We start from the raw sequence: 15,330 nt of genomic DNA, 5'->3' as shown, positions 1-15,330 counted from the left end.
CACTTAGAGCACAGGTTGCTGCAGCCCTGTCTCAAGTACAGATCCTCTGGCCATCCAAGGCAAGAGGTGGGAAGTGGGGCAAGATGCTCAGCTAGGAAGAGTTAGTGTCTGACCCCAATGTGGCAGATGCTGAGGGAACCAGAAACCGACCCTGCGACAAAGAAAAATCCCCGCCTGCAGGCGGATGCCCAACATTCTACTCACCGTCCTGCTTTTACCATAAGCCTGTGTCACGATATAAATATCTCTGTGAGTGGGAGCACTTTAGGTTGATATTGGGTATTTATTTATTTGTTTATTTTTCAATATTTTTATAGTGCACATGCACTCACCAGAGAGAGATGAGACAGAGAAACCGAGAAAGCAAGTTGCCAGGTCCGGGACTTGAACCACAGTTGGCCATGTGGGAGTCCAGTGCCTTTAATCACCATGCCATCTGTCGGCCCTGATGTCAGGCGTTCTTATTGTTAAGAACTGTGAAACAGGTTTGGGAACTGCTCAGAGTGGTGCACGCCTGTAGCCCCAGGTACGTGGGAGCCTGAGGCAGGAGGACAGAAAATTCAGGCCGACCTGGCAACCTACTGAGACCTCATCTAAAACATGAGGGGGAGAAAGAGAGAGACAGGAAGGGAGGAAAAGAAACAGGTTTAATAACAGGATGAACGTGTCCGTGTGCAGGAAGAAATGTGTGGAAGAGGGGCCGGCAGGCGGCATGGTGGTTAAGGTGCTGGACTCCCACACAGTCAACCTGGCCTTGAGTCTCAGACTCAGCAGCTTGAAACTCACTCCAGGTGCATATCGCATGCATGCCCAAAATCCCAAGAGAAGGGACTGTGGTGTAGCCAAATCATCTGGTGGATGATTTTATCATTTTTTTGTTTCTCTCCCTCTCTCTCTCTCTGTCTCTCCGGTGAACATGTGCACCCTATACAAAAAATCTCTGAAAACAAAACAAAACAAAACAAAACCATGTGAAAGGTGAGGAAAAGAATCTGAAAATTTTTGTCACTTCCTAGCATGCCCGCGACTAGAGCGAGACAGAGTAAGAAGCCATTGGGTACAGGCAGGGGGACGTGTGTTCTGCATCAAGTGAGAGGGCAGGAGAGAGAGACTCACCAGAGAGAGAGACAGAGAAAGAGATAATGAAGAGAGGGAAAGCGAGAAATCACCCCCTAGGGTGATGGCCATGCTATAATTCCCTCACTTCCACTTTTTTCTTGGGATTTCGGGTACACACACACACATGCCTGCTGTGTTTCCTGAGCCACCAGGTCTGGGACTTGAACCACTCAGTGGGCCATGTGGGATCCAGCATGCCCCTTTCCTTTTTATGCAGGTGTAATTTCCAGACAGTAGAGGGCCTGCAGCACATGAATGTTAAGTACACAGTCTGAAGCGTTATTACATATTTATACGCTGTGTAACCACCTGTAGATTGATGTTAAATATTTGCATCTCCTGCCTTTATGTGTGCAGGGTGTGTGTGCAGTTTGGAGTGCTTAGTGTGTGGAGCGTGAGACGGGTTCTAAGTCTTCACCTGGGAGCCATGGCTGCAGGAATCAGCCAGGAATTCTGCTGGCTCTACCAGGAGTGACTCAGGCATTTATAATTTCTGAAAAATTAGGCTTTGCCCTCAACACACTAGATTTGTGTCTACATATATCATACACACACTTGTACTCACCTGTATGTTCAACACATCTGGAATGTGCAGGGCCCAAATTGGTGGAGCATCCAAAGATAAAGATGCTACAGTCCCTGTCCTTTCAGAAGAGGGCCACTGTCACTATAGCCCAAAGACACTCTGCTAAGGTTTCAATGTGACCGTTCCAAGATTCCTGTGTCAGAACCATAATCTTGGATGCAACAGTGTGGAGACACAGTGTTCCTCCCCTTCAGAAGACCAGCATTCAAGAGACCATCTTGGGAGAGAGACTAGGGCCTAACCTGTCCACATCTTGATTTTGGACTTCCCAGCCTCCAGAACTGTGAGAAATGAATTTCTGTTCTTTTTAAATGGCCTGCTCTGTGATATGCTGTTACAGCAGCACAAAATGGACAGAGACTCTCCCCATGCACAGGTTCACCTCTAATTTATTTAGATATAATTAGCAGCCATCTTTTTATTTTATTTTTTATTTTATTTTTTATTTTTTAGAGAGATTTTTGCTATAGGGCATGTGCACTCACCAGAGAGACAGAAAGTGAGAGATGCCCCCCTGGAGGAGGGCCATGCCACAGTCTCTTCTAGTCTCCTGTTGGGATCTTGGGCATGCACACACACGTGCCTGACGTGAATTTTAAGCCCGGATCTGAGACTCGAGCCATGCTTAATTACGTGGGAGTCCAGCAACATATGGTCCCAATTGTCATATTCTTTCGTACCCACCTTGTCCTCTCAGAAAATCCCCAGGTCTATCCTCTCCCTCCTTTTCACACTCACTCTTACCTGAAGTTAGGTTGGGGTTGGAGGGTTGTTTTCACTTTGATCACCTCAGCCATGGCCTTTAGAGCTACCAGTTTTCTCGTGTCTCTAGGAAGTAGGTCCAGTGAGGCAGGGTTAGAAGGATATGGGCCGCTTAGTTGGAGAGAACACCATGAGGAAATAAGTTGCCTACTGACCTCTGGGCGAAAGGTTGTTCAAAGAAGGAAGTAGACCAACTGTCCATGGTCTGTGAAAGAGGAGCAAAAGAAATGGTCTCGGATCTGAAAAGGAAAAATGGTGTTTAGAGAACAGAAAGAAATACTTATCCAAAGAATGGTCCAGACAATGCCATGTGGTTTTGACCTGGACCTCTCAGAGGAGTGGACGGTCGAGCGACAGCCCAGAGAGTGTCGTGGTTCTCGTGCCCCCTGGTGATGGGCTGAGCTGGGCTGGGCTGTGGTCTCTAATGGTTCCATGATTCTATGATGTCACTGAAAAGAGAAGAAATGGGGAACTGGACTCAGCTCCAGCTGCTCCAACTCTTCTCTCCTCTGGATTCAGATAGTTTTTGGGGTGAGGGGAGGTGAGCGGACCGATCACACGTGTCCCAGCTCGGTCTCCCCTCTGGCCACCTCAGCCCCACCACATTTATGGAGAGAAATTAACCCGTGTGAGTCAACTCCACCAAATCAAGCAGAGTGACTTTTTAATGAAGCTGAACCGATCAAAAGAGCAACAATGAAAACAGCTTTTTATTTTTCTGTTTCTAGAAAACTTAATGAACAAGAGAACTCCATTCGAACTGAGCTGGAAAAGAATATCTGGGATTGTGAGAGTGGAGGAGACCTCTAGCTAGCCCTATGAGCTTTGAAACCACAGCATTCACTTTCTTCATCATCCTTCTAATTTGCCTCATTTGCATCCTCTTTTTATTGATGATTTTTTTATATAAATGGTATACATTCATGCTGATAAGTGGGGATCAGATTTCAAGTCACTCTAGCAAATATATCTAAGCATAATATAAAATAATTCAAAACAGAACAAGTATAATGCTGTAGCTATCCACCTTTTGCATTTCAGGGTTATAGAAATACTAATTTCCTGTTTAAAAGTGAAGTTCCCATGCCACACCTTGAAATCAGGGCCATTGTTCCTTTTCTGAATTTTTTGCTTTTTTGTTTTCAGTTTCCAAGGCAACAGAGGGGAAGAAACATCTGTCCCTTGTACAGATGCCCACAGAGGTGAGGACTGTTTAGCTGCTAATGTGGAGAGGAAAAATTCAGGAGAGCAAGAAAAGTAAGTCTGTATTCTAGAATGTGGTAGAAAGCATGTTTGGTGTGGTGACAGGGACTAAATACTAAGCTGCATGGATTGTTCAACTCCTGCTGCTGATTTTCCAGGATCCTAATGGAAATCATAAACTTGAATGCACCGATGAGGCCTGGCATTCTCGTCCAGAGGAGGAGTAAGGAAGAGGTGGCCACAGCCTTAGAAAACAGAGAGGACGGGGAGGCAGAGGAGGAGGACAAAACAAAAGAGAGGCAAGAGCCCAAGCACGCTGAAGAAACTGGGCAAGAGGTGATGCGCTCTTCTATTCTCAAGGACAGTTTAGAGTTTATCTTTGATGGAAAAGGAGGTAAATCATTCAGCCAGGTGTAACGGTAAGGGATGGTGTTACCTGGAACTTCGGTCTGTACCTGGGAGGAGTCCAGTGTCCACAGGCATTTAAACCATCCTGTTTAGCCTATCAATTCATGTTATTAAACCAGTAATGTATGCCAAGCCTAGAAGTGTGCTCCTTCTTCACTTTACACTGTGTTTCCCTTATTAATTCCTCTTCATTTTGGGGTTCTCCAAACCCCGAGACCTCGGCACTGTCAGAGACCTTGGAGATCTAGTGACCCCACCTCTCATTTTACAAATGGCAAACCGAGATGCCTTGTTTCCTTTTTTCCCTGGCTGCGCTCAGGAGCAGAGCCCAGGCCCCTGCTCTAGCTCCAGGGCCTGCCACAGCAGCACGCAAACGTTGCCAGGGCCCTCCTGGCCGCCATGCCCGGGGCTCCCTGACAAGAACAAGTCGCATCCCTCCCAGCACATGAGCAGGCCCAGCCCACCGCAGAATGGTGGCCAGGTGGCTCTTGGGACTGCTCACCTCAGAGATCACACGAGTCATCAAATATTATTGGAATATGTCAACATATGCTTTTCTAACCATAGAACTATGAAAACGTGATCATGATGAATGATCTCTGCTTCCCTCTATGATTTAGAAATACTTCTTAGGCCAGTCAGTGGCATGGTAGTTAAGGCAACTAGATTCCACATGACTCGTTGCATGGTTCAAGTCCTGGACCGGCAGCTTGAAAAACATGCTAGCGTATACGCCAGGAGAATGGAGGAGAAGGGACTGTGGCATGACCATCCACCCTGGGGGTGGTTTCTTTTTCATTCTCACTTTTTTCTTTCTCTCTGGCAAGTGTCTGCACCCTGTAACAAATTAAAACAAAAAAGGAAGGTGAGAAAATATTTTTCCATTTTTCTTTTTTTCCTGGGGGGTAGTTTTTTGCTATAGGACATGTGTGCTCGCTGGAAAGACAGAGAGACAGAGACAGAAAGTGAGAAATCACGCCCCCCAGGGGGCATGGCCACACCGCAATCCCTTCTCCTCCATTCTCCTCTTGGGATCTTGGGCACGCACACACACACGCCCAGCGTGAGTTTAAGCCACTGGGTCTGGGACTCGAACCGTGGTCGACTACATGGGAGTCCGGTGACATAGCCATTATGCCAACTGTTGGTCCCTATTTTTCCACTTCTTATTGACAATATTTAACTATATTTTTTAAAGCAGAGCTTGTTATACTCATAAATTAATCATTATACTACTTGTCCAATTCTTTTGCAGGGTGACAATTTGCAGAAAGAACATATACCTGCCACTAGAACAACTTCAGTCGTTGATAACCAGAAAAGACCTTTAAAAGGAGTGACGTTTTCTCGGGAGGTCATTGTCGTGGATCTTGGGAACCAGTATCCTGGACCTCGAAGCTATACTCGAGAGCATAAAGAGAGAAAATGAAACTCCGAAAGTCTGAGAGTGAAAGAATGTTGCCCATGACCGACACTGAAAAGAGAGGGTACAAACTCATGTGGAAACATCAAAATAATGGGGAATTAAGCAAACACAGCTAGTAGTTAACCTCTGTGTAGAAAGAAGTGAGCCACATGCAAAATTCTGTAAGTAAAAAACTCAGAGTTTGAGTATAGTTTTTAAAAAAACTTAAATTTGAGTTCAATAAATTTGTATTAAGTGTCCTTGAGACTCTGTCTACTCCAACACTGTTGCAGCGTGTAAATAAAGTTGGGTTGTGCAGATGTCTCTTAGGTAAGTCACGTTCCAGGGAGACTAGAAACAGCACGTGTCCCGGAGGCTCTACCACGGGCACGCGTGACCAAGTCACATGACGGCTGTCATTGTTCACCTCACTTCATGATCCCTATTGAACTCAGGCCTGTGGCCTTGCTTGTACCAGCAACTGCTTTTTAAAAAGATTGGTACAGGGACCAGCAGAAGGCATAACAGTTACGTTGCTGGACTCCTATGTGTCCGCCTATGGTTCGAGTCCCAGACCCAGTGACTTAAAATTCACACCAGGATGTGTGCGTGTGTGCCCAAGATCCTGAGAGGAAAATGGAGAAGGGATAACAGCGTGGCCACCCTCCCTGGGTGGCGATTTCTCGCTTTCTGTCTGTCTCTCCAGTGAGTACATGTGCCTAATAGCAAAAATTTCTCTAAAAAACGATTGACACAAAAAACAAACTACTGGGAACCAGCAGTTAGCGTAATGGCTATGTCGCTGGACTCCCACGTAGTCGACCACGGTTCGTGTCTCGGACCCAGTGGCTTAAAACTCACGCCGGGCGCGTGTGCATGCGTGCCCAAGATCCCGAGAGGAGAATGGAGGAGAAGGGATTGCGGCGTGGCCATCCCCCCTGGGGGGTGATTTCTCACTTTCTGTCTCTATGTCTCTGTCTGTCTGTCTGGCGAGCGCATGCGCCCTATAGCGAAAGAAAAACCCAAAAACCAAACCAAAACAAACAAACAAAAAAACAAAAAAAAAACCAAACTACTACAAACAAGACAGAATAGCCTGTTGTTTTAGGTGAGTCCTGAGGTTCACTCTTCTTGATTTCAGTAGTTTAAAATGTGCTGTCTGTATGCGGAATTTGACAGTACAGAGTGGTACACCATCATCCAAAACCATTGAAATAAATGCATGAAATACATAAGGGACTGTGAGAGGGGGACCAGCAGGTGGCATGGTGGTTAAGGCACTGGACACTCCCACATGGCTGACGATGGTTCGAGTCCTGGGCTTGGTGGGTTTGTTTTTTTCTTCCTCTCTCTCTCTCTGTCAAATTAAAAATAAATGAATGAATAAATAAAAATTAATAAATAATTATTTTTTAAAAAAGAGAGAGACTGTGAGAAAGAGAAATATCAGGAGATGCCGCATGATTCAGAGGCCTGGCAAGCTGTCATGTATGGAGCCTGTATGCACGGTAAATGCTGGCTGAATGACTGGGAGGATAAGTTGGAGAAGGTCTGGCTAGGGCTGAATAGGGTGTATGGACACCTTTTGGTGGAGGGTAAATTCCTGTGGGCTGGAACCATTGCACTGTTTGAAAGAAAAGGGACTTAGCCAAATGGAAAGATTATAATAAAAGCAGATTGGGGGGGGGGGCGGTAGGTGGTGTAGTGGTTAGGGACACTGGACTCCCACATGGCCGACTATGGTTCGAGTACTGGACCTGATGGTTGCTTTCTCACTTTCCCTCTCTCTCTGTCTCTCACCCTGTCCCTCTCTGGTCAAATTAAAATAAATAAAGAAAGGAAGAAAGAAAGTAAGTTAAAGAAAATAATTCTTTAAAAAAAAAACACCAAAAAGTAGATGGGAAGGCACCAGCAGGGCACGGAGGTGAGAGTATGGAGTGTGGTGAACTCAAGTGAGCTGCAGCTGCAGGCCCATGTTGAGGGTCTTAAGAGGTGACAGTGATGTGTAATGAGAAGTCAGAGCGAGGCGGCATTTGGATCCTAGGCAGGGGTGGAGGGTGGAGAATGGATTACAACAGTGCATGCTGGGAGGGGCCTGCAGAAGTAAGCAGAGACCAGGTTTCTACAGGCATTTAAAAATCACGGGGCCGGCAGGTAGCGTGGTGGTTAAGGGCGCTGGACTCCCACATGGCCGACTGCGGTTCAAGTTTCAGACCTGGTGGCTTGCTTCCTCACTTCTTCTCACTGTCCCCCTCTGGTCTAAATGAATAAATAAAATTAAATAATTAAAAAAAAATGTTGGTCTTGTACCTGATGATAATATGTGGTAAAGTATACATAACATAAAATAACTAACCATTTTAGTTATTTTTTTTCTTTTTCTTTTGAAGAAATTTGTCAGAGGCACATATACTTGCTGGAGAGAGACAGAGACAGAGAGAGGGGAAGTGAGAAAGCATCTCCCCCCAACCCCACCTCCCCTGGGAAATGGCCGCACTGTAACGCGTCTCCATTTCTCCTTTCAGGATTTCAGGTTAGCCGTGGGGGATCTAGTCGCCTCGGCCACCACCACACCGGCGGCTGGTCTGTGCTGCCCACTTCGGTGGCTAGAGATTTTTGCTGTAGGACACGTGTAATCGCTGAAGACACGGAGAGAAACAGAGAGACAGAAAGTGAGAAATGACCCCGGGGGGGTAGGGGCGGGCAGGAGATGGCCACGTTGCAATCCCTTCTCCTCCATTCTCCTCTTGGGATTTTGGGCACACGCACACATGCGCCGAGCGTGAGTCTAAGCTGCCAGGTCCGGAACTCGAACTGCGGTCGGTTATGTGGGAGTCCAGTGACATAATTGTTACGTCATCTGCTGGTCCCAAGTTTCTACATATCTTTAAGTAACACCATAATAAACGGCGTAAGGCAGTAATGGAAGGAGTCCAGAGAACTGTCCTCCAGGACTGTGTTACCGAAGAGTAGCAACTAGAAGGTAAATGGAGATACAGCTATGAGGACAATCAGACTTGAACAACGTGGATCTGGAATAGGAAGGTAACAGAGTGAGACTATGATAGATGCAGGAAGAATGAGAGGAGGATGCAAAGGCAGTGAGAGGGAGTGAAAAATCTCCTGGGGGAGGAGATGACCACACCGCAATCCTCTCTCTTTCATTCTCTCAGGATTTGGGGCACACATGCACACCCACGTGGCAGGTCTTTCAAGCCGTGAGGTCCAGGACTTGAGCCAGGGCCGTTCGTGTGGAATCCAGCTGCCTCTACCACCAGACCACTGGCTGGCCCTCCCTTTACAGTTTGTCTGTTAGGCTTTTGTGGTAGGGAGCTGTGTGCTTGTGGGAGACAGAGAGAGGGAAAGTGAGAAATCACCTCCCAGGGGGATGGGCACCCTGCAATCCTTTCTCTCCCTTTCTCCTCTCATGACTTTGGGCACACATGCACATATGCCTGGCATGATTTTCAAGCCACTGGTCTGGACCAAACTGCAGTCTGCCATGCAGGAGTTCAGTTCAGGAGTCCACGCCACCTACTGGCCTTCTATTTACATTTTTTAAAAAGAATGATTCATTATTATCATTTTTAAATTTGACCAGAGACTGGAGTGGGGGGACGGGAGTGAGAAAGCAAGCCACCAGTTCCAGGACTTGAACCCTGGTGCTGATGTGGGAGTCCAACACCTCAACTTCCATACCACCTGCTGGTCCCTGGCCTCTATTTACATTTTAATGAAATGATTTCCACTGGGATTTCTTTTTAGTGTAAATATTACAAAGTTTTTTTTTTTTTTAAATCCACTTAAAATTTTAGGGAACCAGCAGTTAGCGTAATGGCTATGTCGCTGGACTCCCACGTAGTGGGACCGGACCCGGTGGCTTAAAACTCACGCCGGGCGCGTGTGCGTGCGTGCCCAAGATCCCGAGAGGAGAATGGAGGAGAAGGGATTGCGGCGTGACCATCCCCCCTGGGGGGTGATTTCTCGCTTTCTGTCTCTATGTCTCTCTCTGTCTGTCTGGCGAGCGCACGCGCCCTACAGTGAAAATCTCTCAAAAAAAAAATCCACTTAAAATTTTAGTGATTATAACTTCTTTGTAAGTTTTCTGGTAACTCGTGTTTTGGGGCAGATTTAAATTATTATACATATCTAATCTTACCATGTAATGTCCTATCAGCAAGATTCTTTATGAAATGGAGAAAGGGTGCGCCCACAAGAAAATGCTCCCCCTTAATGGCGATTCCAGTTCTTTGATGCCTCATGTTGGTCATCCATAGTTTGGTGAAGTAAAGAGTGAAATTTAGGTGAAATTAAAACGTCACTTTGGGGTCAAAACACTAGAGACAATCTGTTTAAGTAATTGTACCTTTGGGGAGACGTTGGCCAATACGGCAGCGCCAGTCAGCACGGGCGGGGGGAATGTCCTCCCCATATGTCAGCAATGCGCTCAGACGGCGGGGGGCGGGGGGGAGCGCACGGCCAGGTAGTTGCACCTTCCACCATCCCGCCCAGCTTCTCTGCAAAGGCAACGTCCACACACGGCTCGGCAATTGCCGAAAAGCTGGCGCAAGTGTTTGCTAGAAGATGACCTCGTGAAGCAGTCATCGATGGCCACTTCGCTGAAACGGCGTCGAGCTGCGACAAAGCGGCTGCCGTCGCAGTCCTCTGCCATCCTTCGAGGATTCGAAGACCGCTGCACGAGGGAGATGCTAATATTCCTGAAATGCCGAGGAGCTGAGGTGCTGTGAAGGCGAGACCCCGCGTCCAGGACGCGGGGCGCCCACAGCGCACCTAGGATGCAGGAGCTCTCGGCCGAGCGGAGTAAGGAGCGGCGGGGGCGGGCGCGGGCTGCGGCAAGAGGGTGCGACCAGCGGCCCCAGCTCACCGCAGACGGCCTGTGCGCCCCAGGGCGGGGCCGCCCGCCGCTCCCGCTCCGCATCCGGCACGGCGCGCAGGCTCGGGGTTCCCTAGCCCTGGACATCAGCCCCGCGGCGACAGTGAGCAAGGCCAGCGCGGGCCCGGCCCCCGCGCCCTCCCGCGCCCGGGCATCCCGGAATCCGGCCGCGAGCTCCTCGGGCGCGGCTTGGCAGAGCGGAACAGAGAGAAGCTGGGCGGGCCGGCGGGGCGGGGTGGAGCCGGGGGCGGGGATTTCTGGCACTTTCTGGGCGCTGCGGACGCGCTGCTCGGGGCTCCGGATCGCAGGCCGGAAACGCGGGCCACCGAGCCGCCGCTACCGAACAACTGGCACTGGTGCGGCCGGCCGGGGCGCGCGGCTCGCGGGCTCCTTCCTGCAGGCGCCTCGGGGTGGGGGGCTCTGGGCTGGGGGCCTCGGGGCGCCCTGGGGGAGAGCGGGCCTCGGGGCCCGGAGCTGCCGGGGTGCGAGGCTTCTCGCCCTTCTTCCCCGGACGCGGGAGGAGGCTGGGTGCGGGCCAAGGGGTGTACGGCGGCTCGGCTCCTAGGCCTCAGCCTCCTGTTGAAAGTTGGCGTGGGGGCACATTCTGACACTGGCAGTTTGGACACGCCTTGTCGGCTTTGACAGCCGGTGCCCTTAGGGCGCCCCCGCCCCCGGCCATGCTTCTGGGAGTTAAGAGGGCGCTGGGGAGTGCGTGTGCGCGCGCGCGCGTGCGTGTGCGCACCGGGCGTCCTGCCGGTGTCGGCGCATCCCGGGGAGAGCAGGGGTTTGGCTCCCAACCAAGCGTTGACCTTGATGGCCTCCCGGGAGCAGGGCCTTCCTTGAGTTTGAATAAGCTTCCCATCCTTTCTGAGCCTCTCCGGGAACCCGGGTGGTGGCTGCCTCCTTCCCCCGGGGCTCCTGGAGGGATGCTCTCTGCGCTTTGCCCCCCACCTGCCTGCCGCAGAGGCAGCGGGGAGGGGAGGAGGCGCGGAGTCTGGGTCCCGGTGCGCACTGGGCACCCTCCCTGACTCCTGTCAGCGGGATTCTGTCTCCTGAAATGGACACTTTGTTTGGTAAAACTGCGCAAGAAAACGTGTGTGTGTGTGTGTGTGTGTGTGTGTGTGTGTGTGTGTGTGTGTGTGTGTGTGTGTGTGTGTGTGTGTGTGTGTGTGTGTGTGTGTGTGTGTGTGTGTGTGTGTGTGTGTGTGTGTGTGTGTGTGTGAAGCCGCTTGATTGCTATTGTCACGATTCAGGTTTTCACAGTTGTCACCACCTTTTCCAGTGGCCCAGGCTTTGCCTGCCCTCCTCCAAGGGAGAGAGTACGACACCCTCCTCTCAAATAAGCCCGCGCTCCTAAGGCACAGTAGTGCTTGCGCAGGGGACGGCACGCCGCAGGGGCGCTCACAGCTGTTTGGTAGAGAGCAGGTTGGAAGTGAAGGTCTGCGAGGTGGAGGGCGGCAGGTCTCCAGAGGTGGCTTGAGAGGACTTGGGCTGTTCTGGCCGGGCGCCGGCATCACCTTGGTACCAGGCTGGGTAGGTGGGTACCCGCTGGGGCTTCCACTCACCACCGTGCCCTTTCGGTCTCTGGCAGGACAGAGCGGGATGCCACCAGCTGGTCCAAGGGGAAGCTGCGGGAGCTCCTGGTGGGCCTGGCGGTGGAGAATGAGGCCGGCCACTGTGAGGTCAGTGAGCTGAAGCAGGTGGAAGGCGAGGCTTCCTGCAGCAGCCGTAAGGGGAAGCTGATTTTCTTCTATGAGTGGAACATCAAGCTGGGCTGGAAAGGTAACAGGCCTCAGGTCCCTTCAGCAGGGCGGGTGGCAGCAGCAGGGCAGTTGGTTCATTCATTTTTGATCTTTTTAAAAGTTTCTTACGTGAGAGAGAAAGAGACAGAGGCAGAGAGGTAGTCTCTCTACCCTGTCTCAGTGGTCAGAATCATGGGCACAGACACACACCCAGTGTTTTCAGGGAGGTCCAGGGGTGGGGCATGAACCCAGGCCCTTTTCCACGTGGGTCCAGTTGTGTTGCAGCTGCCTGGTGTCCCACTGCCACTCTGTCGGTGACTGTTCCCTGAACTGCTCTGGCCCTGGATTGGCTTTGCAGCTCCTCACTCCTGACTGCCCCACTCCCTGAGCTCCTGGATCCAAGAAGCTGGGGCTGCTTCCCCCACACTCAGAGCTGCTCAGAGCTCACGGTTCTCAGCAGGGCCCTTTCCTTCCAGGTTGCTGTGAGCCCCAGAGTGTCCTGGAGCTGCCCTGCAGCGCCGGGCTCTTCCCCCCTGGCAACCTACCTCCTAGGCCTTTGTCCTGACTCAGCCGCTGTCTCCAGCCTGGTGGAGCTGCACCCCTCTCCCTGTCTGGCTTCCACTCCCCAGAGCACGGATACTTGCTTACTGTCCTGGTTACTCACGTGTTTTATTCTCTGCCTCCTTCCCCTGGGGCTTCTGGAGGGATGCTCTCTGCTCTCTCCACTCTTCCCTCATTCATCAGGGCAGAGATTTAAAAAAAAACAGCTTTATTGAGATTTAACCGAGATACCCTGCAGTTCACGCGTTCTAAGTGTGTGCATTGGAGGTCTTCCATATACTCGCAGAGCTGTGCAGCCACCACTGCGGTCCGTTCGAGGACAGTGCGTGCTCCAGAGACACCCAGACCCGTGGGCAGCCACTCCCTTCCCCTTCCCCAGGCCCTGGCTGTCTGCCTCCTGTCTATGGACTTCGCCATTTCTGGGCGTTTCACACGAATGGGGTTCCGGTGTGTGATAGTTGGTGACTGGCTGCTTTCAGCGCAGTTTCCAGGGTCACCCTGGTGTAGCGTGTGTCAGAGCCTCATTCCTCCTGCAACTGATGACTGCTCCGTGTGGGTGCCCTACATTTGGTTTATCCGTTCATTATTTGATGGACATTTCAGTTTTTTCCACTTTTTGGATCGTTTGGTTAAATCCTCTTGTGGGTCTGGCTGGGCAGGCAGTATGTGCTCAGAACCACGGGTGTGGAGACACAGGGCGGAGGGAGAGGCCTGGTGCTGAGCACTGCTGTGTTACTGTCGGCCTTGGCCGGGAGTCAGCTCCTGCTGGGGAGCTGGTGGGAGAGGGAGCCCAGTGAGCCAGCTGTGGCCTCTGCTCATGTGGCTGTCTCCCTAGCACCAGCCAGGCCAGAGCTCAGGAAGCCGGTCAGCAATTAAAAGCAGCTCCTCCCCTGCCTCGGAACAGGGCCCTGCTGGGCCTTTGCCCTCGGCAGTCCCTCTTGTGGCTACTATGTGTCAGTCATGGCAGGTTCTACGCCCCCTGCCCCAGGACAGGGCTCTCATGGCCTTGGGTCTCCTCCATCTCTGCCCAAAGCACTAGCAGCTCCTTTGTGAAAGACCTGCCATGCTGGAGCAGCCAGCCACAGGCTGAGGCTCCCTGTCCTCTCGTGCTGTCGCCTTTAGCAGTGAGTCCTGGGGTAGCAGGTGGGCCCTTGGGGAGCAGGCAGCACTCTAGTCCTGAGAGCAATCCATACGGGGCTTCTCAGGGCCATACCCTCCCTCCCCTCTGCGTGATGGGAACTCACTGTCCTCTTCTGTCCCCACATACCTTGTGCTGCTGCTTCTCCCCTTCCATGTGGCCCTTGATCCTACCTACTTTAACCTGGCAGGTGTACGTGGGACAAGAGGAACTGGGGCCCGTGTGTGGGAGCACACGAGTGCCATCTCTTGGGAGGCTGGAGGCCACAGGAGGGCTAGGCGTGGTTCCAGTGCCCACTGGACATGCCAGGCATTGCTGCAGATGCCTGCAAGCCCAGCTAACTGTGAGCTGAGGCAGGCGGCGAGGCCCTGTCAGAAGTGCCTCCCTCTGTCTGCCCTCTCCCTGAAGGGTCTCAGGACGGCTGGTCCCTGGGGTCACCAGCACTTTTATGGCCAAGCCTTCTTGGCCATTTCTTGCCTGCTGAGCTCTGCTAGGAGCCATGGAGCAAGGTCACAGGAGGGCGTGTGGGCTTTCTGGTCAGGCAGACCAGGCAATTGGGCATCAAACCAATTGCTACTATTCAATTAAAGAACTCCCATTTTGCTTATTTTAGGCACAATGAAAGAATCTGGTGCGAAGCACAAGGGGTTGATTGAAATACCCAACCTTTCTGAAGAAAATGAAGTAGATGACACCGAGGTACCAGATGAGTTTCCTTCTGTATTTTTGGGTAAACTGAGCTCCTGATATAGACGGGCATTTGGAAACTCGCATATGAGACGTGACTCCCGTGTGCAGTTCTGGGGACTGCGCAGGGCTGTTAGCGAAGATGGCTTTGGTTTGGGGTGGAGGGCTGGGGACAGAGAAAGCCCCAGGGAACGCCCTACACCCCCCACCCCGCGCCGCATGTGGGGCTGGGCACGTGCTGTGGCCTCCTGGCCTTGAACCGGGCATTGTTCTCTGGGCATTAGTTCCGTGGCTGTGTGCTCCGCGCTGCGTGAAGCTCGGGCTGCTGGCTCGTAACCACATGACTGAGGGCCTTCTCTTCCCGACGCTCTAATGCCCAGCCCCTAGCTGGGCTCCCCCTCAGCCATGCCTTAGCGTTTGTTCTTGTAAACTGAGACTGCCCCTGACGTGCTGATGGTGGGACTGGATTTTATGAGGGTGGGGAAAATGGTTCATTGCTGAGACCATACTTGGAGGTTTCTCTTTTTACTTCCCACCATCCTGTTTTTGACTTTCAATGCAGGATTCAGTAAATCGCGTTAGATACGTGACACTTTTATAAAATGGGTTCTGTGTTAGATGATTTTGCCTGACTGTGGGCATGCAAGTCACCTGAGTGTATTTAATGGGCGCGTCTATGGCAGGCCGGGCTCAGCTGCAGCATTCGGCAGGTCGGGGATGTCCAGTGTGCTTTGACTGTTATCAGCCTGCAGTGGCTTTCTTGGGATGCAGCCCCGTGGGAGCCGAGGAGCATCTGCAGTTAGGGTGTGTTGTTGGGACAGTCTA

The 15,330-nt window shown here is 51.5% G+C and overlaps 2 protein-coding genes across 2 annotated transcripts in view; both read left to right on the top strand.

The window, feature by feature from the left end:
- Positions 1 to 2,925: 2,925 nt before the first annotated feature.
- CUNH2orf74 (chromosome unknown C2orf74 homolog) lies at positions 2,926 to 5,680 on the top strand. Its single transcript, XM_006152221.2, has 5 exons — positions 2,926 to 3,095; positions 3,196 to 3,380; positions 3,614 to 3,724; positions 3,829 to 4,006; positions 5,334 to 5,680. Exons 2-5 carry the CDS (start codon positions 3,286 to 3,288, stop codon positions 5,505 to 5,507), a joined length of 558 nt encoding a protein of 185 aa, XP_006152283.1. The 5' UTR covers positions 2,926 to 3,095; positions 3,196 to 3,285; the 3' UTR covers positions 5,508 to 5,680.
- A 4,599-nt stretch (positions 5,681 to 10,279) lies between these two features.
- Positions 10,280 to 15,330, top strand: part of AHSA2P (activator of HSP90 ATPase homolog 2) — a 10,668-nt gene continuing 5,617 nt past the window's right edge. Inside the window, exons 1-4 of the mRNA XM_027773348.1 lie at positions 10,280 to 10,344; positions 10,392 to 10,733; positions 11,969 to 12,159; positions 14,432 to 14,517. Of these exons, the coding sequence (XP_027629149.1) occupies positions 10,280 to 10,344; positions 10,392 to 10,733; positions 11,969 to 12,159; positions 14,432 to 14,517 (684 nt within the window). The remainder of the gene's footprint in view (positions 10,345 to 10,391; positions 10,734 to 11,968; positions 12,160 to 14,431; positions 14,518 to 15,330) is intronic.

Source organism: Tupaia chinensis, unplaced genomic scaffold, assembly GCF_000334495.1.
Source record: "Tupaia chinensis unplaced genomic scaffold, TupChi_1.0 Scaffold000341_1, whole genome shotgun sequence".
Taxonomy (NCBI): Eukaryota; Metazoa; Chordata; class Mammalia; order Scandentia; family Tupaiidae; genus Tupaia; species Tupaia belangeri.
This window is presented reverse-complemented; position numbering and strand designations above follow the sequence as displayed.